This window comes from Takifugu flavidus, chromosome 3 (genome assembly GCF_003711565.1).
Source record: "Takifugu flavidus isolate HTHZ2018 chromosome 3, ASM371156v2, whole genome shotgun sequence".
In the NCBI taxonomy this organism is placed as follows: domain Eukaryota; kingdom Metazoa; phylum Chordata; class Actinopteri; order Tetraodontiformes; family Tetraodontidae; genus Takifugu; species Takifugu flavidus.
Window position 1 is genome coordinate 1692083 of NC_079522.1, and position 22289 is coordinate 1714371.

The 22289-nt window shown below is 44.1% G+C and overlaps 4 protein-coding genes across 9 annotated transcripts; 3 read left to right on the plus strand and 1 right to left on the minus strand.

The window, feature by feature from the left end:
- Nucleotides 1-1178: 1178 nt before the first annotated feature.
- LOC130522971 (uncharacterized) lies at nucleotides 1179-7284 on the plus strand. 3 transcript variants are annotated; one of them, XM_057027889.1, is made up of 8 exons: nucleotides 1179-1336; nucleotides 2768-2877; nucleotides 2999-3098; nucleotides 3177-3372; nucleotides 3669-4738; nucleotides 4896-5692; nucleotides 5962-6159; nucleotides 6232-7284. In XM_057027889.1, the coding sequence occupies exons 1-8, from the start codon at nucleotides 1182-1184 to the stop codon at nucleotides 6474-6476; spliced, it is 2871 nt and encodes a 956-aa protein (XP_056883869.1). In that variant the 5' UTR covers nucleotides 1179-1181; the 3' UTR covers nucleotides 6477-7284. The 3 variants fall into 3 exon arrangements, with proteins under 3 accessions (XP_056883869.1, XP_056883870.1, XP_056883871.1); XM_057027890.1 differs by having other exon boundaries at nucleotides 3014-3098; XM_057027891.1 differs by lacking the exon at nucleotides 1179-1336 and adding an exon at nucleotides 1424-2616.
- A 293-nt stretch (nucleotides 7285-7577) lies between these two features.
- On the minus strand, nucleotides 7578-11969 carry LOC130522974 (butyrophilin subfamily 1 member A1-like). 2 transcript variants are annotated; one of them, XM_057027899.1, is made up of 10 exons: nucleotides 11681-11969; nucleotides 11475-11537; nucleotides 10847-11203; nucleotides 10413-10706; nucleotides 10239-10340; nucleotides 10092-10136; nucleotides 9988-10011; nucleotides 9852-9899; nucleotides 8880-9474; nucleotides 7578-8823 (listed from the first exon to the last, which is right to left on the minus strand). In XM_057027899.1, exons 1-9 carry the CDS (start codon nucleotides 11682-11684, stop codon nucleotides 8888-8890), a joined length of 1524 nt encoding a protein of 507 aa, XP_056883879.1. In that variant the 5' UTR covers nucleotides 11685-11969; the 3' UTR covers nucleotides 7578-8823; nucleotides 8880-8887. The 2 variants fall into 2 exon arrangements, with proteins under 2 accessions (XP_056883879.1, XP_056883878.1); XM_057027898.1 differs by having other exon boundaries at nucleotides 7578-9474.
- Nucleotides 11970-12216: 247 nt separating this feature from the next.
- Nucleotides 12217-16459, plus strand: mfsd8 (major facilitator superfamily domain containing 8). Its single transcript, XM_057027895.1, has 12 exons — nucleotides 12217-13270; nucleotides 13435-13517; nucleotides 13672-13715; nucleotides 13827-14067; nucleotides 14153-14266; nucleotides 14360-14504; nucleotides 14630-14688; nucleotides 14787-14895; nucleotides 14974-15108; nucleotides 15199-15302; nucleotides 15376-15602; nucleotides 15682-16459. The coding sequence occupies exons 1-12, from the start codon at nucleotides 13212-13214 to the stop codon at nucleotides 15886-15888; spliced, it is 1527 nt and encodes a 508-aa protein (XP_056883875.1). The 5' UTR covers nucleotides 12217-13211; the 3' UTR covers nucleotides 15889-16459.
- A 179-nt stretch (nucleotides 16460-16638) lies between these two features.
- Nucleotides 16639-21934, plus strand: LOC130522972 (uncharacterized). Of its 3 annotated transcripts, XM_057027892.1 has the most exons (18): nucleotides 16640-16818; nucleotides 16960-16988; nucleotides 18168-18234; nucleotides 18314-18468; nucleotides 18547-18609; nucleotides 18703-18753; nucleotides 18825-18956; nucleotides 19041-19187; nucleotides 19267-19330; nucleotides 19402-19492; nucleotides 19572-19713; nucleotides 19798-19902; nucleotides 19982-20081; nucleotides 20154-20241; nucleotides 20312-20386; nucleotides 20461-20563; nucleotides 20659-20774; nucleotides 21349-21934. In XM_057027892.1, the coding sequence occupies exons 1-18, from the start codon at nucleotides 16794-16796 to the stop codon at nucleotides 21407-21409; spliced, it is 1614 nt and encodes a 537-aa protein (XP_056883872.1). In that variant the 5' UTR covers nucleotides 16640-16793; the 3' UTR covers nucleotides 21410-21934. The 3 variants fall into 3 exon arrangements, with proteins under 3 accessions (XP_056883873.1, XP_056883872.1, XP_056883874.1); XM_057027893.1 differs by lacking the exon at nucleotides 18703-18753 and having other exon boundaries at nucleotides 16639-16818; XM_057027894.1 differs by lacking the exons at nucleotides 18168-18234; nucleotides 18314-18468; nucleotides 18547-18609; nucleotides 18703-18753 and having other exon boundaries at nucleotides 16645-16818.
- Nucleotides 21935-22289: the final 355 nt, after the last annotated feature.

Sequence of the window (22289 nt, forward strand, 5' to 3'; positions counted from 1 at the left end):
TAAATAGGTCGTATAGCTTTATTTGTTCTGCCTTGTTGACATAAGTAATTGTATTAATTCCTTACAACATAGTGCTAGTGTTGTTACCTGGTGTTGGCACGATCGGCGATGATCAAATGTCACGTTTGCTGCTGTGGTCACCCACATCTTACAATGTTATACTTGAATGTGCTGCTGCACTGCTCACGCGTTTGAACCACGTCATGTGACACGTTGCATCTCACCGTGATGGATTTCTTAGTTTAGGCCCGAATTTAGCACCTGTCACTCTGTAGCACGTCTTCACTGTAGTGTTAGTGTGGGTTCACGGAGCCTTTCTGCGAGTTTTAATTACTGCCGTGCTTTTTCTTCAACATCTGTGGTGATAACTGGATTTGCTTCGACGATTTAAAACCCAGCTTTAACCTGTTTTATTTAGTGTCATTTGATTTGTAACAATACAGTTGTGCACGCAAAGTCAACCAATGACTGTTCTGTGAGACAAGTACATTTTCTTTGAAATTACTATGAAAAGGTAAATCTATAAAATACCAGCTACCACTTTAAACTAATGGGTGTGAGAGTCGGTGATCACGTTTGTTTTACACCAGTGACAGGAAAAAAACAGGCTCAACCAAATATACACCTGTTCCAACAAGATAAAACAAATATTGTGTTAGAGAATTGACAACATTAACTGTGTTTCTGTAGAAATAGTTGGCTCTGAAATGTCTGCCCATTTCCTTATCTCATTCTCATTCATTAAGTTACCTTAAACTGCTGAAGGTTGCTCCTATTTCTCACTCTGTAACATTGGTTTTCCTAGTTTTGTTAAAAGCCAAATACACACATGAAAAAATGCAGTGAGCACTTATAAACCTCAAACCAATGGCATTAATTTACAGTAAAATAGCAATTTTTCCCTATGTTAAAATGTAATTATTTCAGCTGTTTTCTAGTTGTATGCCCAACGTGTAAGATTTTTTTGTTATGCATTCTCTGAACTAGAATAAACGGACATTATCACAATACTTGTTTTGCTTTCAATTGGCGGAGAGTGATATTTCCACATAAAAGTAGACCCATTGCCTTACTGGTTTTCTGCTGCTCAACCAGTGCGCAGACTAATTGGAAGCTGCTGGCTGCAGCGCTCGGTCTTCCTGAGGTGAGCGCGCCCCATTTTATCATTAAAAGCCCGGAGGATGTTGTGCACATGCGCACTGCGTGGCTCTACCGGAGCGCGAGAGGTAGGGAAGGAAGTCCTAATGGCGGAGACCGTACGCTCGCCTTTTGACTACCGGGAGCCACCGACCCTCGACAGCGACGGTGATGGGAGCAAGCCGCCACCGCCGCGGGGGTAAGCTAGCCGCGCTCGGGCCCGGATTCGGTCGCCGAGCGGGGCTGTTTTTTGATCCGTACGGGGGGAAAATTGCCCCCCGAACGCACGCGCTGGGAGCGTGCGCGTCTGTTTGGTTCTCGACGACTGTGCTCGCGTGCATGATTTCAGCGTTATATCGCGGAAAAGCGACGCCGCGGGGGCGATTTTGGGGGGGTTAATCTTGCTGTCGGCTGCCGTGACCGGCGACGGCGCAGCTCCCCGGGGCCGCAGCGGCTCGGATTTAACCGTCGAGGCTTTTTATTCTTCATTGTTGTGGCTGGAGCCTCAGCGTTAGCCGCTGGAAGCTAACAGGCTAAAAGTAGCATTGATGCTAGCAGCCAACAGGAACCTGCAGCTCTCAGACTGTGGCAGGAATCAGCCTCTGGTGTTGACAACAAACCCCTCTTATTCCACACTTCTACAGCGAAGTAGCACATTTAACAAACCGCCTATTATTTTAACACCCTGCGTTGGTTACTGCTCGCTCGTCATTACTCGCAGCTCGTTTGGTTTTAAGTAAACAAAGTTGCTGACGGGGGAGAATATTTATCCAAAAACACGATAACGGACTGAGAAGATGGGTGTTCTCTTCTTCTCTAGTCATCACTTCGCTATTAATCCGAGTTTGACGTGATTGTAGGGTTGATTAAGGGGGTTGAGCATTAGACATTCTAAAAATTATAATGCAAGCGAAATACTGTCTTCCTCAGTTATCGACTTATTCACGATCCTTCAATAACCCAAATCCAGGACTTAATAATACCCGAATTCTCCCTTGCACCTTTTTTTGGTTCTTTACAAGCGCCCTCATCTTAATAATTACTGCAGGGTTTTTTTTTATGATACATTGAATGCAGTAATTGTACATTCTTTCTTCAAAGTGATTGATTATTTTACCAGGTCACTGTTTTGATACTTGCAGAGTGAAAACCTGTTCATTATGTTGACTAGAAATGTCAGGCCAAAAAGAAGTAAAATGCATGATGTTTTTGGTCATTTGGAATTAAACATTTGTTACGGCATTAATAAGTAACAGAACCGGGACAGAAATAGGTTTGGGTTTAATATGTGCAATTTACTTTTATGTGCTATTGGAAAATCTGCACTGTTTGCTCATTTCTGAAGCAAGTATCTGGTTGAATATTCAGCAGCAAGAGCTCAAGTTGCTGATCCAACTGTGTGCATGATGCAGAAATCCAAATTCCCGTGTGTCTGTTTGATTGCTAGTAAATCCACCATTAAGCCGAACAGAACAGCAGGTGTGCTTCCACTTCAGCCTGATTCTTGATCATTACTGCTCGGTCATTTTGGCTGCCATCGACTTGAATATTTACCGACGCTGCGACTTTGTCAGCATGTGCCGCTTTGCTAAATTAAGTAGGTTGTTTTTGTTTGTTTTTGTTTGTGTAGGCGCGTGTGTGGGAGGAAAAGGAAAGGGACACCTGTGAAGGTGTGTGACCGAGCATATGTAACAGAAGATGAGGAGGAGGAGAGCATGTCGGAGCACAGCTACAGCCCTGGTAAATATGGACCCGCACAAATCCTTTCACCTACGGTTTATTTTCAAATTCCATGTGAGATAGCTCTGATCTTTGAAAATGTAAGGTGATCAAGTATTTAAGATGCTCTTAAACAAAATAGCTGGCTCCCTTCCAGGCGATGGCCAGTATCCAGAAGGCGCAGAAGACCGCCTCCCTCCTCCCGGAAGCCCTTACTACCTCCCCGACCCCACTCAGCTCTGGTGAGGAAACCATCGCCGTGGAAGTCTTGTTCACATCGATGAGCTGTACTAATGATTATATCTGTTTCCCCCCTGCAGTGTCCCAGAGTTGGGAGAGGAAGGAGCAAGCGGTGTTCGGGGACCTGTCCTCTTCCACCCGCCGCCAAACTGCCGCATTCGAGAAGTCCACTGTGGCACCCAGGTAAGGCTGGTGGTCATCGCAATCAGGGACATCGCCAAGGGAGAGGAGATTACAGTGGACTACAGCCTGACCGACTGGGGCGAGAATGCTATGGTGAGACGTTTACCTTATTGTCAGCAACAACTGTATTGCAGTTTATTTCATATTTTTAATCAAGGTTTCAAAGGGTTGCAAGGCGCTCCGCTCTGCCTTTTTAGTGTCTTTGGTAAAGACAGAAAATGAGCATCTCTATTAAGAATTGTTGCCAAGCAACAGTACTAGAAAATACGTTCCCTAAAGCCTCAAGTGCTGCAATAAATTGTCTCCTAATCTGCCTGTTTTTCATAAATCAAGTCTGAGGTTTAAAAAAAAAAAAATTCTAATTTTTTTAATTTTATTTTCAACTCTAGGAGGAAGAGGCTGGCCCCCACCCACTGTCCCTCTCCGTGTCCGATTACCTCACCCCCTCCTGGTCCTTGTCACCCTCATCCTCACCTCTGACCCACTCTGAGCCCAGCGATTCAGACCGCGAGGAGGACGAAGAGGAGGAAGACGATGATGACGACGATGATGACGAAGAAGAGGAAATGGAGGAGATGAGGGGCCGGATGCTTCGCCGCCGCAAGAAGCGTAAAATGGCCACGGTGGTCAATTCAAAAAAGAAGGGAGCACCCTCTTCTTCTAGGGGTCCAGGTCGCCCCTGCTCGTCATTCTCCCGCCCGGCGCCAGCGGCGTCCTCGACCAGATCCCAGGCTGCTGGAGCTCTGGTCCCCCCAACCACCAACATCAACAACAACATTAACATCAACATCGGCGGCTCGGGGGCCTCGCAGGTGAGCAGGCGACAGCACTGCCCATACTGTGGGCGCCACTACCGATCTCTCGCTCGCCACCTGGAGAAACACCACGCTAACCAGCCAGAGGTCAGAACTGCTATGGAACTGGCACACATGCACACGCACAACACATCAAACGGCAGCACCACACACCCACACCCCTCGCCATCCGCCTCCACCGCCTCTGCTAACCACAGCCACTCCTTCGCCGTCCCTCAGCCCTCGCCTTCCAACACCACACCCCCCTCCCTGTTTTCCAGGGAGAGGGAGTCCCCAACTACACGCTCCAGCGCCGGAGGTGTATCTTTCTCCCTCTCACTGTCACCGCCGTCGACGCCTCAAGTGGTAAACGCCAAGAAGGGACCCAGCCCTCCAGCGTCCTCTGCAAAATGCCCAGCAGCACCAATGCTGCCCCGAGTGAAGAGCCCGTCTCCTCCTCCCCCGTCAACGCCCAGAAGGGGCAGGCGGATGAAGAAAGAAAAGCAGGAAGAGCCTCAAAAGGTTGAGGTGGACAACTCGAGAAACCAGGAGGAGCTGGTTCCTCCTCCGACTCCAGAACCAGATGTGGACCCCGAGGAGGAGCTGGAGCTGAGTGCTGAAGGAGAAGATGATGCAGTGGATGAGAAGAATGGAGACATTGTCAGGTGTGGAGATTTATAAAAAAGAAAATTATGGCTTTACTTTTTATATTATTGCGATGAAATTCAGATGTTGGGAACCTTTTCGTGATTATATTACATGTTCTAATGGGCTGAAAAGTCATTTAAAAGCTTCACGTTCACACTTGCCTTTCTCTTCCAGCACACACAGACATCACATGTCGCCGTTGCTGTCCTCCCTCTCCTGTCTGGTCATCTACCTCCGTCACCAGCAGCAGTCGTCTTTCCTTTCGTTGACGCGGTCCCCTCACTCCGCCGAGGCCTGGCGCCTGCTCTGCCACTCCAGCCTCTCCCTGCTCATCCTCTACAATCGTCACAGGGAGTGCGAGGTGGCCAAGCTCACCATCGAGGACTACCACAATCGCCTCAACCCCCAGGGCAACGGCAGCAGCACCCCCTCTGGCATGGAAACCCTCTTGTCTCCGTTTGAGCGGCAGGTCCTCTGTCACCTCCCACGGGCCGGCGTGTTGGGCAAACGTGGTCGGGTCCAGCCTCTTATCTTTCCTCCGCACTGTGAATCCTGTTTGGACCTACTTCTTCAAACCAGTCCCAATGTGGGTGTGGATCCGGAGAGCCCCTATGTCTTCTCTCGACCCTACCACTCCCCCGCCACCCCACTCCGTGGCACAGACCTGCTGAGGAACCTGGCGCGAGCCAGCGGCGCAAAGAACCCCAGTGCGCTGACGGGCACACGCGTGCGGCGGCAGGTAGCAATACTCACTCAGCTGCTCATGTTGGAAGAAGGAGAGGGCCCGGGTGAAGCCATAAAACGGCTGGAGGACTTCCTGGAAAGAGAGTACCACGTGACTCAGAGCTGCTCCGCCATCCTGCGGGATCCGGGGCTGATGGGCCGAGTGGGTCGAGTTGTTCTGTATGGAGAGAGGGAAGGCGTGCTTTTCCGAGGAATGAGCTTGCAGCAGATTTGTCTGGAGTTGGACGGTAAGCACGAGCACCAGACGAATTGCTTTCCCGGGCAGAGCAGATATTTCAGGCACGCATATCAGTTCAAGGTTGGACTGTCAACATCTGCTTTCAATAGATACACATGACAAGAGGGAAGATACCATCCCAACTGTAAAACTTAAACCTTATTTTGGACCTAGAGATACTGGACTGATCTTGATATTCAATTCTTCCATGGACCTGGGGGAAAACAATTAGATTTAAATGTGAGTAATTAAGTTTCGATTTTGTTTCCTGTGGTACAGTCATGTCCGGAAACTCGGCCGACTCCATTACGGAAGATTCAGAGGCTGAGGACGAAAAGGAGGAAGTGAAGGAGAAGGCCGAAGCGATGGTGAAGAAAAAAGGGCCGGGGCGACCACCTCGGAAAAAAAGGCCAGCTGCTGCTTCCCCGGCTAGTCCACCAGTAGCCAGTAAGAGGAGATGCACGCCACCCAAATCAGGTAATCGTGCGCATGGCGGTGTTTTGCCAGACAGGTATGTTTTATTCAACCTTACCTCAACTTCCCTGGCAGGGAAGCGCGGCGTGCTGAAGCGTCCCTGGTCGGAGGCGGAGCGAGTCGCGGTGGAGACTCACCTGAATAGAAACCTCATGGAACTGCGAGTTCCTGCTAAAGCAGACTGCGAGCGCTGCCTGGAACTCTGCCCCCTGCTGGTGAGCAACCAGAGGGACTGGAGGGCCATCAAGTTTTACGTCCACAATCGCATCCAACTCCTGAAGAAGCAGGGGAGGCGAGAGAGTGCTGCTGCCGTCTGCTAGAGAAAAGACCCAGACCACCGTGTAAAAATAATTTAAAAAGAAGGAAAAAAAAAAAAAAAAAACACCAGCAGTCATAATCCAGAGAAGTCTCTCTCTTTTCTACCGAAGGTTAAACTAAGCTAGAAACAGATGGTTGGGGCTCCAAATCAATTCAATTTTGGGACTTCACCGCTGTTTCCCCCTATTTTAAGCAGCTGGACGAGATGTACTCCAAAAAAAAGTGTCAGTACAGACACATGAAAATGCTTTTTTAAAAACAATTTTTACGTGTCACTTTTTTTAGATGTTCAATGTGTTGAGAGACACCAGAGAAAAGACCTGCTGAGGGTTGCAGTACGCGTTTAAGCCACCAGGGGCGGTACTTTAATTGCTCCTTTTCCAGAGTTTGTTTTTCCGAAGGCTGAAGACCAAACCGGTTGATGTTTTCGGAGGAAGGAAACCGCTGGTTCTGATCCATGAACAGATGGACATTTTCGAGACTGTACAGTTTGTGTTTGATGTTGACTGACGTTGCCACTCCTCCACTCAAGATCCCCCTCAGCGCTGTTAAAAAATATTCTTCTGTGTTGATTATATCCATTAAACCATGACCCACCCGTGAAGTGGTTCTTCATCCCTTCATGCCATCATAGACATTTCTGTATCAAAGGCACGCGTATTTAATTAATCAGTTTAAATTTGATATGGTCTTATCGACCGTGTAAATACTCCCAAATGTTAAAGTTATACGGTAGTGATGAAAGTTGGTATTGTGTCACGGTGTATATACTGTAAATATTACCTGTACTTATTAAAGTGTATGACATTTTGCCGTGTTTTCTTAAAATGGACTGTGAAGTTGTCGCCACACAGCACAAAACCCCCGTAAATAACGAATAAATACCCCGCAGTGACTTGAGTTTCATCACACAGCTGCAGTTTATTCCAATATTTAACATTAACTGAAAGTGTAATATGGCAAAGTCACCATTCTGTCTTACTAATTACAAAAATCTAAATGAGCTCTTAAATATGTTGTAATGGCACTCCATCTTCTTACTTAACGTACCATTTTTAAGCTGCTGACACAGTAATTCTTCACTCGCATGACATGAGATGTAATTCCATATTAAGAGTCTTTATATGAATTCCAAAAGATTACAACTCACATAACGTGGCGGTAAGAAAACGTTGTGCTCCCGTATCTAATGCAGCTCACCTGGACTGACGCTGCGCATGCTCTCTTAAGTCAATCTCAGGGAGCGTCATCCAAAACTTTACGTCAACAATCTTTTTTATATTATGAGTTACACAATAACATGTACCATGCATCAAACAAATACAAATTGCAAACATAAATTGAACGTGATTTTTACACACATCAATTCTGCTCTATGGCTCTTACATATGTCATTAATAACCACTTGAACATTTAAAAATCAGATCATAAGATGCAAATCAGCGGAATTTACCCAGTAAGCGTTCTATTTGACTTTCACAAAAATAATCAGTTATTGCTGCAAAATAGCTCTAAACAAATGTAATCTAATAAAGCAACCCTTTAAAGAAGTGTGACTATTAATTAAAAAAATTCAAATTAGAAGTTGCAAACAAATGTGAATAATCCAGATGCTAAATTCTTACTTTAGACAGTGGGACCTCTACTTACTAAATTAATTGGTTCGGGAAGTTGTTTCGTAACCTAAAAATTACTTAAGTAGAGACGCGTTTTCCATGTAAATGCCCTAATCCGTTCCAAACCCCCAAAGATTCGGACATAATTTTTTTTATAAATCATAAAAATGCATCAAAACATGTAACAAATACATGTTACAATTAGATTACCGCACAATAAATGTAGAAATTCAGTGCAAGGCTTCTGCAGGAACAAAATGAACTCTATTACAGGCTAATCTTACATTAGCCGTCATTAGCAACGAATGTTGACACTTGTGGTAACACCGCCATCTAATGGACAAACATACGAACACCCACAATAAATAAAAGTTAAACGAAGGCGACGCTGGGATACACACAAACCTGTACATATTGACGTCCCTTCTAGCCAATGGGATGACAGGAAAATGCTAGGCAATAGCCAATGGCAGAGCAGCTACAATCATGTTTGCGTTCGCTAAACTCCGCGTGCTGCGAGTAGCAGCGGTAGTGTATTTTTGCCTTTCGTTTCCTGAAATTTCTTTCGTAACAAGAGGAATTTTTTTTCCCATTGAGACGTTTCTTAACCTGAAAATTCCGCATGTAGAGACGTTCGTAAGTAGAGGTCCCACTGTACTTGAAAATTAACATTACATTAGAACTGTAGTGAAATCTAAGTTTATTGTTGTAGAAAATGTAAATATTTCAGTACCTTAGAACTTGAGTGAATGGTCTGAGTTACATTTTATCAGAGTTTACATGATGTACCTGTTGTTTTAATGGATGTTGAGCTTTACAGTCTCCTCATTACAACTCAAAAGGATCGGATTGTTGTGATGTAATATCACCAAAGGTGCTGCATCAAATAAACCAGGATTAAAAAATGGGAACACTTCACCCTGGAAGTCACCTGTTAACCTGCCAATGATGCTGCTGTTGTCTACATCATAAAAGATAACTGTTCCCTTCTCACAGTTCAGGTACACACCCACTCTCTCAGGTCTGGAAATAACTGGGAGCAAAGTTGGTGGTTCTGTGCTCAACTGGAAGAAATCAGGGTTTTCAGAGGAGGAGGACAAGAACCAATATCCTTCCGATTCTGTGGGACAAAAGTCTGCATTCACAGGGATGTTAAATACGCTAGTGACCCCGAGCCACCAGGACCTTTTCGGATCAGTGTTGGTGTACCCCAGAGAAACCTCCCAGTAGTGCTCTCCAGTTGAGAAGCTGTTTGTTCCAGTGATCGCTGTTATCATGGAAACCTTCGACCCATTAGGAAAGCTTTTATCTCTGACTATGTAGCCATTCGGTAGAGCCTTGATGAGGAGATGAGGATGTCCCCCCTCAGGAATCGGGATTTTAACTGTTGAAAAAAAGTGAGTCCGATGAAGGAAATATTTCAAGTGATCAAATGCAACATTTTACCACAGAAGTCATCAGCAACACAACAGATGAATCCTGAACATGAACCTGGGCCACAGAAGCTGCCAAGCAGGAAGAGAAGGAGCTCTTCTCAACTGCTGACGTCACAGCCGTTGATCACACTGTCCTCCTCTCTTTATATGGCATTAGAATATCTCAGAAATACAGAAATAAAGTTTTGTCTAAAGCAGGAGGGAGCGGAGCCTATTCCAGTACTGCAGCCGCTCAGCAGGGGGAGATCAAGCTCTATTTAGGCTCCTCTCATAGTTTATATTTGGTGTCTAGATTTCATCATACAAAACAACTTAATAAACTTACTGTTAACATAATTCTTCTTGGCCTCTAATAGGTTTGTCAAGTCCATGACTGTAAAAAAGAGATAGTTTGATGTTAAAATAACTATAAAAACTGTCCTGACTCAGACCAACTCAACAGCAACAACATGATGTCTCACCTTGTGACAAAAGTTTGTTTTTCTCTGGGAGGGAAAATAAAACGCAAATTATATTAGAGGCAGGAAAAATAATGCACTAATGAAAGTGAATGATTGATTATTACCTTCCTCTGTGTTTCTGATCTTCCTTTGTGACTTGATTTTCTTCTCTAAAACACAAAAACAGTCAATTTGTTCTTTATGCTGTCAGAAAAGTGTCAAAAAGACATTATTATTATAAACAATAATGTTGTATCTCTACTTAAATTTACCTCTTGATTTGTAAAAGGCTATTCCAAAAATGATGGTTATGATGGTCATGATGGTTAAGAGTACAACCACGGCCACCATCCCAGCAGATAAATGTGTAGATTCTAAAGACGAGCATTTGGTCAGTCACTGGGAATAAATACTGCACATAAATAAACTGTGAGTGTCTCTTTTACCAGTTTGAGGGAGTTCACTGCGAGTACTCAGGCGAAGTCTTGTCTCCTTTTCTTCTTCACCCTGCAGACCGACTGTGCAGATGATCTCAGAGGAAGGAGACACGAGCACCCAGCTGTGGACTGACAGAAGACCGAGGGAGTCTTCGGTGTACTGGATGCTCTTTGGTGTCAGAGATTCATTCTGGTTCAACCATCTCAGCTGAGGTCTTGGATACCAGCCTTCAGACCGACAGCTCACATTCACAACGCTACTGTCTGTCCACACTGCTGACAGATGCAGAGGACCTCCCGTTTCTAGGGTAAAAGGTGTCAAAAACATTAATATCACAGTAAATTGCCACCATCATTTATAGTTGTAACTTCATAGCGTGCTGCGATCTCGGGCAGTCCTGTAAACCCTTATAAGAGATTTTCACAGTTGTCACCACACTCACCTGTCACAGCCAGAGTGACGACCGCAGTGTCGTGACTCTGGTCGCTGCTCACGTAACATGTATACTCTCCTGAATCCTGCAGTGTAACATTGACCAGTTCCAGGCTCACATCACCTGATGCCAGCCCCCCAGATGTGACATCTCTGGAACCAAATGAGACTCGGCCTTCGTACGAAGAAAGACTGGAAACCTCTTTGTTACTGTAGCGCATAACTGATAAATCCATATCATTTCTGTGGTACCACAGGACTTCCAGAAGCTCCGCACTCTGTGTAGGATTGAGCCAACAGGGTAAAGTGGCTGTGTGACCGCGCTGGACCGAGACAGAAGGAATGGACTTCAAAAAGAAGTCTGATGCTGTAGAACAGGAAACAATCAGAGTGAGTTGCAAGATTACAAGTCGTTAATATTTCTAACTTAATTCACAGAGTTCAACTTAAATTTCACAGGATTATTAAAGTAGTTCAATCATATTTATACGTGTGTGTGTGTGTGTGTGTGCTTGTGTTGTAAAAAAATAAATCTGGGTGCGGATTTAACTTAACTCTATTTTATTCATAACGCACCTTTCGTCCAAGAAATGTAACACAAAGTGCTGTTCAAAGGTTAAAAGAATTTACAAACTCACCAGTTGTGGCGTGAACCAAAAATAAAAGTGCAGCCGTCGAACGAGGAAGTATCGCCAACAAACCTGTTGTTAAAAGCAGATTGGCAAAATGAAAATAAATCTGAACGATTTGCACACGACGAAGGACCGAATCAAAGCAGCAAAATGTTCCACGTAATCATCTGAAAAGAAACAACTAAACTTAAAAATCTACAAATGCTCCTTACTCATTTCGATTTTAAGACACGATCAACTCCATAAATCCAATGTTTTTTCCTTGTTTTTCCTGTTCCTGATCTAAGCCATGCGCGTTGGCCGCCTCAAGGTTACGATTTACTTTCACTTTTAAGCTTATAGGCTGAAACATTTACGGCATGTTTAGAAGGAAAGACAAATTTAAAATACATATATATGCAGATTAGAGGATAATAGTTAAAGTTTATGGAATATCAAGTATTCAGAGACACATAAATACAGAAATAGACTCAAGAGATCGCTTGATATATTAACGTAATGTCCCTGGATGCTGCTCACTAACGATTTATTTTAATTTAATCAGCATTAGTTCAGATAAACCAAGTAGATAATAAATAATTCAACTACTTATTAAGCATATTTTTGTATTGTATCTATTTTGATGACGAACACTGTTGCTGTTAACCGAAGGGGGGGGGGACCAAATACTTGTTGCATCTCTAGACCACATTTTACGGTAAGTGCCAGTGTGTTGTGCGCATGCGCCAAACCGCTCCAGCGTCTGCAAAGTTGTTTCATTGTACAGCCGCAAGTTTGAAATTGTTTTGAATAATTGGTTGTTATGAAGAGGGAGTGGCCGGAAAAAGGCCTTTATCATAGTAGTATGTTATATGATTTAAGGATTTGTTGGTATAACTGCGACCACGCTGGAATAAGCGTATTAATATTTTGTGAGTAGCTTAGCATCCAAATGTTGACATTAGAGGGCGGAATTTCTCACTGAACGGATCGAAGTGGTGTAGATTTGAAAGCAACGGGAGTACATTTAAAACCACTTAAATTGGGGTAGATTAAAAGTAACTACGTTACAAATACAAAATAAAAATCCATTTTTGTTATCCTATTCTGGGTGTCGTAAATTGTAACGCTACATGGCCAGTACGAGTTTTTGCGGTTGTGAGGGCTCACGTGACAGCGCTGCATCCATACGAATCAAAATACGGAAATAGACCGGAAGCAATGTGGCGAGATCGCCAAAATAAAGGACACACGTGGATAGTGTAAATATAAAATAGCCTTGGACTTAATTTAGCCTTTATGTTAATAAAGCCAATCAACTGAAGTAGTTATAGATAAATTAAATAAGGCATTATTCACCTATTAAATGCGGAATATTGATGCTGTCCCCCTGTTCTCTCTGTCTGGTTCATCTTAATTTGAAAACAGTTTCGGGATTTTTCTACTTTAATATGGTCAATTTTGGTACTATGGAACTGTTGTTGTGGCCGTAGTCTCAGTCGAGATTTCTGTATCATACTGTCGTTATTTAACGTGAAAGTTTCGATTTACCGTAGCGTGAAGTGTAATCGTTCATGCATTGAGAATGTAACATTAAGTAAATGGCTTTAGCTGGCTAACTTTTTGGAGCGTTTGGGCAGTGTCGCAGATAGCATTAGCAGTTTACGCCACTGATCACAGTTTACATGGCGATACATACTGAACCATAATTAATCAAAGTTCCAGAGATTATCATTATTTCATATTTCGTTTTATTTTAACAACATGTCTCAAAGTGTTGACACAGACGAAACCACTCCATTGCTACGCGATGATGCAAGCAGGTGAGTGGGTGCATAGTTCAGTCATTATTGACCTAAAAAAAACAAAAAAAAGCCTATTTATCTAATGAGCCATTGTTAAACAACCACTCAGCGAACAAAAATTGTTCGTGCACCAACCCAAACCTGTGTTATTAACACAAATCCACCTGTACTCTGGTGTCTAGTGACATCTCTGTGGATGAAGATTACAAGAGTCGATGGAGGTCAATCCGGGTCATGTACTTCACCATGTTCCTCAGCAGTGTAGGTGAGGATGCTGAACAGACGTGTCGGCCTTTCGGTGCCTGGTGTGTGCATGTGGTATCGTGTCTGTGCCATACCTGTGTTAACTAATAAGGAAACTGTTGTGGCTTGTCCTGGAGATGGCATGTTGAGCATCTGTGTGGTATGTGTTTTTTCAGGATTTACCATTGTCATCACATCACTCTGGCCCTATCTACAACTGGTGTGTATGACATACAGCTTGCCTGAGGTTTTCTAAAAAAAAACAAAAAACAACAACCCCAAAACAAATACCTGTATGTGATTTTTACCCTTGATTGGATCTTTCCCGTAGATTGATGTCAGCGCAGATGCCAGCTTCTTGGGCTGGGTTGTGGCTGCCTACAGTCTCGGTCAGATGATTGCTTCGCCACTTTTTGGACTTTGGTCCAACCACCGGCCCCGAAAAGAGCCTCTGGTCTGCTCCATCATCATCAATCTGTCAGCAAACATCTACTATGCATATGCCTACCTGCCTACAAAAGACAAAAAATTTCACATCCTCATGTCCAGGGCTTTTGTGGGCTTTGGAGCAGGTGATTTATTGTGACCGGACACTGTTAGTTTACCCTTATATTTGTGTCACACAGCCTAATGTGATCTTTTGGTTTAACACGGCAGGTAATGTTGCTGTGGTAAGGTCCTATGTTGCTGGGGCAACGTCACTGAAAGAGAGGACCAGCGCTATGGCTAACATGAGTGCCTGTCAGGCTTTGGGTTTTATCCTGGGACCAGGTAGTTCCAAATATATCTCATAATTTTCAAACCAGGTTACAACTTAGGTTACAAGTATGTGTTTTCATATTGTTATGTCTTCACACACATTAGCATTGCAGGCATTTCTTTCCTTTATCGGTGAGAAGGGTATTACGGTCAAGGTCATAGACCTACAGCTCAACATGTACACTGCTCCGGCTCTACTGGCAGCGGCGTTTGGTGTTGTCAACATCCTGCTTGTTGGTCTGGTGCTGAGGTGAGGCTTCTGCTGCGTATTTGTCATAGCTGTTTGAATTCCACTCCACCTCCATGAGCATAAATCCTTCTGGGTAATTTTTTTTTTAAAAGACTGACACGTCTGTGTGTGACTGTCTTCAACAGGGAGCACCGTGTTGATGACCAGGGACGTCAAATTCGATCCATCAACGAGATATCTGAAGGTATAAATGTCTCATGTCCCATTTTGAGCTATTTCTTTGAGGGGAAGGTTGCATTTGGGATTGTTTGGAGTCATAGCATAAGTCTTTTTTATTTGTAGATCGAGTTGACATCAGTATTGTACCCGAGGAGAGTATCGACCAGGTGGCCGTTCTGACGTCCAACATCCTCTTCTTCGTCGTCATGTTTATTTTTGCAGTCTTTGAGACGTATGTATTTCATTCCCAGTGTCTCAGGAATGTCATAGCTTCTCCATACTGAGCCATAGAAATCTGACATTTTCTCAGAATTTCCACACCTCTGTCCATGGACATGTTCGCCTGGACCAGAGAAGAAGCTGTGCTCTACAATGGCATCATCATCTGCTGCATCGGATTTGAATCCATTTTAGTTTTCCTGGTTGTAAAAGTTGCCTCTCAGAGGTAGCCTCATTTTTGCACACTTGAAATGACAAACACTCTATTTTAGGCCTCAATGAATGTATTTATTGATGGAGATTTTTTTTTTTTCAGGGTTGGGGATCGCCCTGTGTTGCTTGCAGGCTTGGCTATTATCTTCTGTGGTTTCTTTATTCTGCTTCCATGGGGAAACCATTACCCTAAAATCCAGTGGGCAGGTATGTTAACATTGTACAGCTTGCAGTTTGATAGTCTTGGCAGAGGTTTTACATGCTGCCTTTATTCGCACAGATCTCAAAAATAATTCATTACTAAGTCGGGCGTCTGAAGCCACGGGGGTGTCTAACAGCTCTTTTGAGCCAACGGGTTGCCCCTATGAGCAGACCTGGTGCCAGTATACTCCCACCATCCACCTGGCTCAGTACCTATCATCTGACATCCTGATCGGTGTGGGGTACCCAGCGTGCAACGTCATGTCCTACACATTGTACTCAAAAATCCTCGGACCCAAACCTCAGGTCAGTCTGATTTTAATTATAAATATGGCTTATGAGATTTTTAAAAAGACAGGTGTGTTACGGCTGTTGCTGTTTGCAGGGTGTGTACATGGGCTGGTTGACAGCATCTGGAAGTGGGGCTCGGACTTTGGGACCTGTCTTTGTGTCCCAGGTTTACACCATCCTGGGTCCCCGCTGGGCCTTTAGTCTCATATGCAGCATGGTGGTGGGTGCCATCCTCCTCCTCAGTTGTCTCTACCACAGACTTATTGCTTTTTCTGTACGTCATGGGAGTATTATAGAATGAAAACGGAGAAGATCCCTGCTGGAAACAGTGAAGGATTTCTGCCAATATTCAGGATGGATGGGTGGCAACAGGTGTAAATGTGGTTGCTTGTCTTTGACCAAAGATGCCTCCTTCTACAGTTAAAAGGGAGATCGCACCCCAGCCACGCTTTAATGCATAAACTGTGAATGATGCTATGCTTTGGGGTTTAACCTGTGTGTTACTGAAATACCAACTTTATAATGAATAAATGCAAATGATGTTGAAAATGATTATATTTTTAAGCAAAACGTTGTAAAATCTTCTAATTTTTCATTGGATCTCAACCTTGTGCTCACACAATAATATAAGAGCAACTGTGACTGGAGAATCAATTTCAGCAAGTTTGCATACTTTGATCTTCATGTAAAAGACAAAATCCTCAATGCTTTGCTCTTTTATGTAATGAGTTATGATCATCCAATATTTCCATTATTGCTGCGTATACAATAACGATACAGGTTGTTATGGACCTGAAATTATTTTTCTAAATGATTTGTCAATACAAGGTGCTGAAATGCAAACGAATTATTGATTAAAGAATAAAACCTGATATTAGAGTTCTGGTCGATTTAATAATTTATTCGAGAAGTTGGCAAAAATTAAAGTAAAGGGCAATAATGTGGAGGAGGAGTAGCGTGTGCACATTCGTTCTCAGGAAATTACGTTTGTGTGTTCTCGCGATATCGCATCTCCGTCGCGAAGGAGGCGGGTCGGAACGCCAGGAGGCGGAGTTTTGGCGACGCCATAGTGGCATTCGAAGTTTGCTCGTGTGCATTTAGTGGTGGTTGTGATGCTGTTATTATCGACATTTTAATGCAGGTTTTTCTTAAATAAACTTTATTAGTTAGGTAGGTGACCGAGGGCACCGTTATATATTACTGACTATGGATATTTATAACGATGAAAATGGTAAACAATTTCACATTCATGTCTTTCCAAGCTAGTGAGCTACTGAACAAGCTAGACGCTACAGTTAACGCGGAGAACTTGTTGCTGTATTCGGTTGCTGCACACATGACTCAAATTCTTTGTTTTTCGCTATTTTTTCAGAATACAGCGCCGACCATATTCCTATGTTCGTAAGTAACATTTTATCTTATCAAAACACGCCCAAAGGCGCCTACGACTTTATCCTTTGAGCGAAAACGTGGTTTTGAAGCCTTTTTTACTGTGGTTGCAGAGGTAAAGATCAATGCGGTCAACATGTCTCTTTCGTCGCGGTCGCTGTTTGCATATTGCGTCTATTTCCTGTCTCAGCAGTCAAAAGTGCGTCATTGTGTTGTTGGAGTTCTGACACAATCCTTTCGCTATAAATGAGCGGTTTTATAAGTGTTAGGAAGCACTTGTCTTGGATTTGAGTCTCCTCAGACCTTAATAAGGCAACGTAAATTATAAAACGTTCCACAAAAGTGAGAACGTTTTTAATCACCGTTCATGAGAACAGGGGTGCTCAACAGTGACCTCTGCCGGGGACAAGCGAACGAGCATTACATCGGGTCTTCGAAATTCTTTAGCACCACTGAACTTTCTGCGACTAAGAATAGACTCTAGCAAATGTTGCTTTTATTGTAGATTTAATTAGATCTGTCTTTTGGAGAGGAAACTCTGATTTAATTGTAAATTAAACCAACAGTGCTATTATAACATTGTCCTTATCTGCTAATACAGTCAGGTTTGAAACTACCTGTTAGCTGGAACAGATATGTTTTCTGCAATACTCCAGTACAGGTCTACATTCGAAAAGTGCTTCCCCGAAGGGACCATTTAGACAGAATATATCCCTCATTGAGCCCTGCAGCAGTGAAATTCCCAGCCTGATGGGGGAACTAATCCTGTCCAGTTACCACGCATGTAGCGTCCATTTTCAGATGCAAACTCCTGGTGACCATTGCATCTTTCCTCCCAATTGAGCCTTATGACGTCACCGGTCTACCCACAATAGCCTGACACAAGCTGTTGTCTGGAGGAGAAACTATAGTTCTGAAATTCAGAGAATTTCTGGTGATCTGGTCACAGACAGTGAGGGTGGACCCGATGTGCTCCACGCAAACGTCTGGAACTCACTATAACGGCATAGGTGGTGGTTATAGATCAGAAACATTGCTTCAGTTTTTATTGAGGGCAGGGAAATGAGGGCAGGTTTTGTTGCATGTGGTGAGTCAATTTGCTGCTTAATGGAAAATGAAACTGAAGCGAAGGTTTCCTGCCCAGGCAGCGGTGCCTCCCATCTCCTCTAATGTTTAGCTCTCTCACTGCAGCAAAAGGTCGTGGACATGTTTGAGGGAAAGCCCGATTTTCAACGGATTGTACGGCTCGGTATTCTCGGTAAGAAAACAATCAGAGCTTTTTTAAAAAATGGTGGCAATTTTTTATTGTCTGACTCATTTGTTTGTTAACTTTAAAGCCAACCTGGGCTACAACGTCGAGTATGAGGACGCCGAGGATTACGATTTTAGTCCCTACATGTCTGGCGTACACAGTCACGGCTTCGGTGGGAATAGAGCGAGCTCGTCCAGCCCTCAGCGTCTCCCACATAGTGGCGGTGCAACAAATGCTAGCGTAAGTTGTCTCACTTGTGGAGCTGGTGGGGAGTGATAGCGTAGAGGTCAAGTAATGTTGTGTGATTCTGAACCACAGGCAGGAATTTTAGGAGCCAGCAGAGAGGCGGAAAAAGCTGAGAAAAAGCGTCTTAAGCGGCAGGTAATTCTCTTCGGTTTGTGTTAGAGCATAAACGCTAAATGTGAAGTAGTCCGGCTTAGAAGTACTCATGTACCCCCCCCCCATCCCCGACAGAAACGTAAGGAGAGAAAACGTAACGAGCAGCAGGAGAAGGAAAAACAAACGGTGGATAAAATCGAGGTAGAGATAATGTGTGGCTGAGACGCCAGATTGTAACACGTGTATTTCCTGTTTAGGAAGACGATGAGAATAAACCAGGAAAGGAGAAATCAAAGGTCGGCGTTAAAGAACAGGCTGCAGCCAAAGATACGGACGGCAGTGGTGAGAGTGAAGACGAGCTCAGCGATGAAGACTTGAATGGATTTGAGGTACGTGCGCACACTCCAGGGTGGATTTCTGGCCCACTCTCTGGCTCTGGAGTTTGAGGATTTATTCCTTTGTCATATTTTAAGGAGCTGGATATGGCGAGCACTTTTGTGAGTAAAGCCAGATCCAAGTTGGAGCAGAAGCCTAAACCCGAGAAAGAGAAGAAGACGACCGCCAAAGAACCTAAACCGAGCCCGGAAAAACCAAATCGAGCTGCTGAGGCTGAAGAGAAGGTATCTGTCAAATATGGAAGGGGGCGGCGCTCTTCACCTCCTCTCGACGGTGATTTTTACTTGACTTGTCTTTGGTCAGGACTCTTCCCACCCCGGCAGCCACACCGTCGAGGAAAATATAAGAATAAGCGCAGAATTGGCGAGTAAGTGTTCTCACGTCTGCCAACGTTCTGATGTTGTGCGTTTACAATGAGAATTCCCTCCTCCGCTACAGATAAGGGAAATATATTTGCCGGAGCTGGAAACTTTAAAAAGGCCGTACAATACTACACCGACGCCATTAAACGCAATCCGACAGAATACAAGTAAGACGCCTCTGCCGTTGCTGCGCTCATCCTGAAGGGCCTCTGCGTCAGCGGCGTTGTTTTCTTCTCGCCCTGGCAGGTTGTTTGGGAATCGTTCCTTCTGCTTCGAGAGGATGAGGCTGTATATGAAGGCCCTGGATGATGCAGAGCTTTCGCTCAGCATGCGTCCAGGCTGGGTCAAGGGTCTGTTCAGGAAGGGCAGAGCACTGATGGGGCTAAAGGTGAGTTACCTCTGCTCTGTTGTTAGCACAGCGTGTGGACAAAGACTCGTCATCCTCTCCTCCATCCGCCCAATCTTCCTTTAGAGGTATGAAGAAGCCGAGCGAGCCTTCAGGCAGATTCTGGCGGAGGACAGTTCTTGTCCCGACGCCACGCAGGAGCTGTTTCGCGTTCAGATAGCACAACTCAGGGTTTGTGGCACAAGTGTTGAGTTATTTGTGTACAGAAATACTGTACATGCTAATATCAAAGCTTCCTGCTTCCTTTCAGGAGTACGGATACACTTATGATGAGAGCGTGCACGCTTTGAACACTCACAAGTCAGTTCGAAATGCCTTACAGTTTCTGACCAGCTTTAACCACCAACCAGGTGAGGTTCTCACATTTGGATCTGATAAGTTAGCCGCTCTATCCGTCAACACTTCCTCTGCTGCTCTTTCAGCCAACTTGAGCTCCGCCTCCTCTCTTAAGCCCCACGGTGACCCTGCACTCCAGGACAAACCTTCAAGGCAAACCAGCCCCCAACAAAAGTGAGTAACGTATTCAAGAAGGGGAGAAAATCCCACATTGAGAAGATTCAAATTTTGTTTCTGTCGACAGGGAACTTTATCCCGTCTGGGTGGGGAATTTGTTTTTTCCAGTAACCGAGGACTTACTGGAACAGTTGTTTAGCAAGTAAGACAACCTTGAGTAACTTGGGGGGGGGGGGGGATTAGATTTGTATTTTGACCGATGTTCATGACTTTAAGGGTCGGCCCGGTCTGCAGCGTGAGGCTTCTGACGCAAAAACGCTGCGCCTTCGTAAACTTTACAAAACGACAAGATTGTGAGCAAGCTATCAGACGCTTTCACGTAAGTAGCACTTGACAGTTGGACTCTTCTGAAAAGGATGAATTTATTTAATACAACCCCCCCTTTTTTTTCTTTTTTGTTTTTTTTGAAAAAAGGGTTTCAATTTTAACGGCACAGAGCTTATCGTGAGATATCCCGACAGGATTCCTTCAGGAATGGGATTTTCCAAAGCTGCGCTCACATCCGATGACCCGCACGAGCACTACCGGGGGTGAGTTATTTGGCGTCCTGCCCATTAGCACAGGTGTAGTGCTGCTGGGGAACAGGTCTGTTAGCGTACCTCCAGTTAAGTCACCACTCTTGCCCTCATGTTTTGTTGTGTTCCACTCAAACACACACAGGAAACTGACAGGATGGACATAGCGCACCAATTACGCTACTTTTCTGTTGTAACCATGCAGAGCTGATTTAGAGTGAAGTACCTGTGTTCCTGTCTTGTTAAACAGCACTTTATGCGCTTGAAAACTACATTACCCACAGTCCTACAGTTGCTCAAACGGCTGTGATGTGTTTGTGGGTATATGAGTTCTTTCCCCATCACTTGCTAATGGGTGGTTATGATCAAAGGGTGGGTAAAAAGTTTCATTCCGAGTCCACACTGCGTCCTGTCTGCTGCTTCCTGTATGTGTTTGAGTAGAATGGAACACAGCATTGGGACAAGACAACTCCCTCCAGGGACACTAGAGGAGTTAGACTTATTCAGTGACTTCAAATGGAGGTGGGCTCTCATCGTCTGCTCCCCAGCTAACCTGCGTAGCGCTTGGTCACCTCTCTGCTCTCCTCAGGAGGGATGCTGCTGGAAGCCGAAGAGAAGCTCCTCTCTATCGATCTGCCAGCAAGCACTGAACAGGAAGCAGACAAGTTGACGGATATCGTTAATTAAAAAACCCCTCATATTATAGCTTTGATACCGAGATAATTATGTATTTTTTCAGTATTATCGACATGCTTTGAATTCATTTATTCATATCGAGGCTACAACGTGCGCATGGTGGTGGTGATGTAAAACAACAAATCTGTCCACTATCACACATTTATTCACTATAGTTACGTAGGAATAGGAAATGGTTTTGGACACTATAAGGCCTTTATAATGATGGCGCTGATCAATGTTATCATTAAACAAAACTGCTACTTATGTTAGCTGCAGTCCCAAAATATATAAATATATATATATATATATGTATCTATATTTTTTTTAATGTGCAAGAATCAGTTCCTCTTGGTTTTACAACAAAGAATTTAACGGAGCTTTTACGGAAGCAGCGTGTCATTACTAACAGTCACCGCTAGATGGTGTTGCAATGCATGCCGTGATTGTAAAGATACACTTTTTTGTTGAAACGTTGCAAGATAAAAGTTTTCAATCCAGTTCTTATTGTTTTCCTGCGTTCACTCTACCCATTGCTTTGTCATCACACCAATGAAAATTCCTTTTCACACACCCACATGGAACATCAGCACAGTACTTTGACAAAAGCATTTGTTGTTTTTGACCTAATTTGAACTAATGAAGCTGATGTGAGGATCAAAAAGCCGATATGTATGAGATATTTATGAGGCTTTGATCTAACCGTAGGTGTCCTTAATTTGTGCTTAGAAACACGCCCAAAGTTTGGGCAAGAACCTTGGTGAAAATGGCAAAAAAAAGTATCTTCAGGTAAGCACCTATTTCTTGTGGTTTGTTCGGCGTGTTTGTCACTGAGATCACCTCCGAAACCTCCTA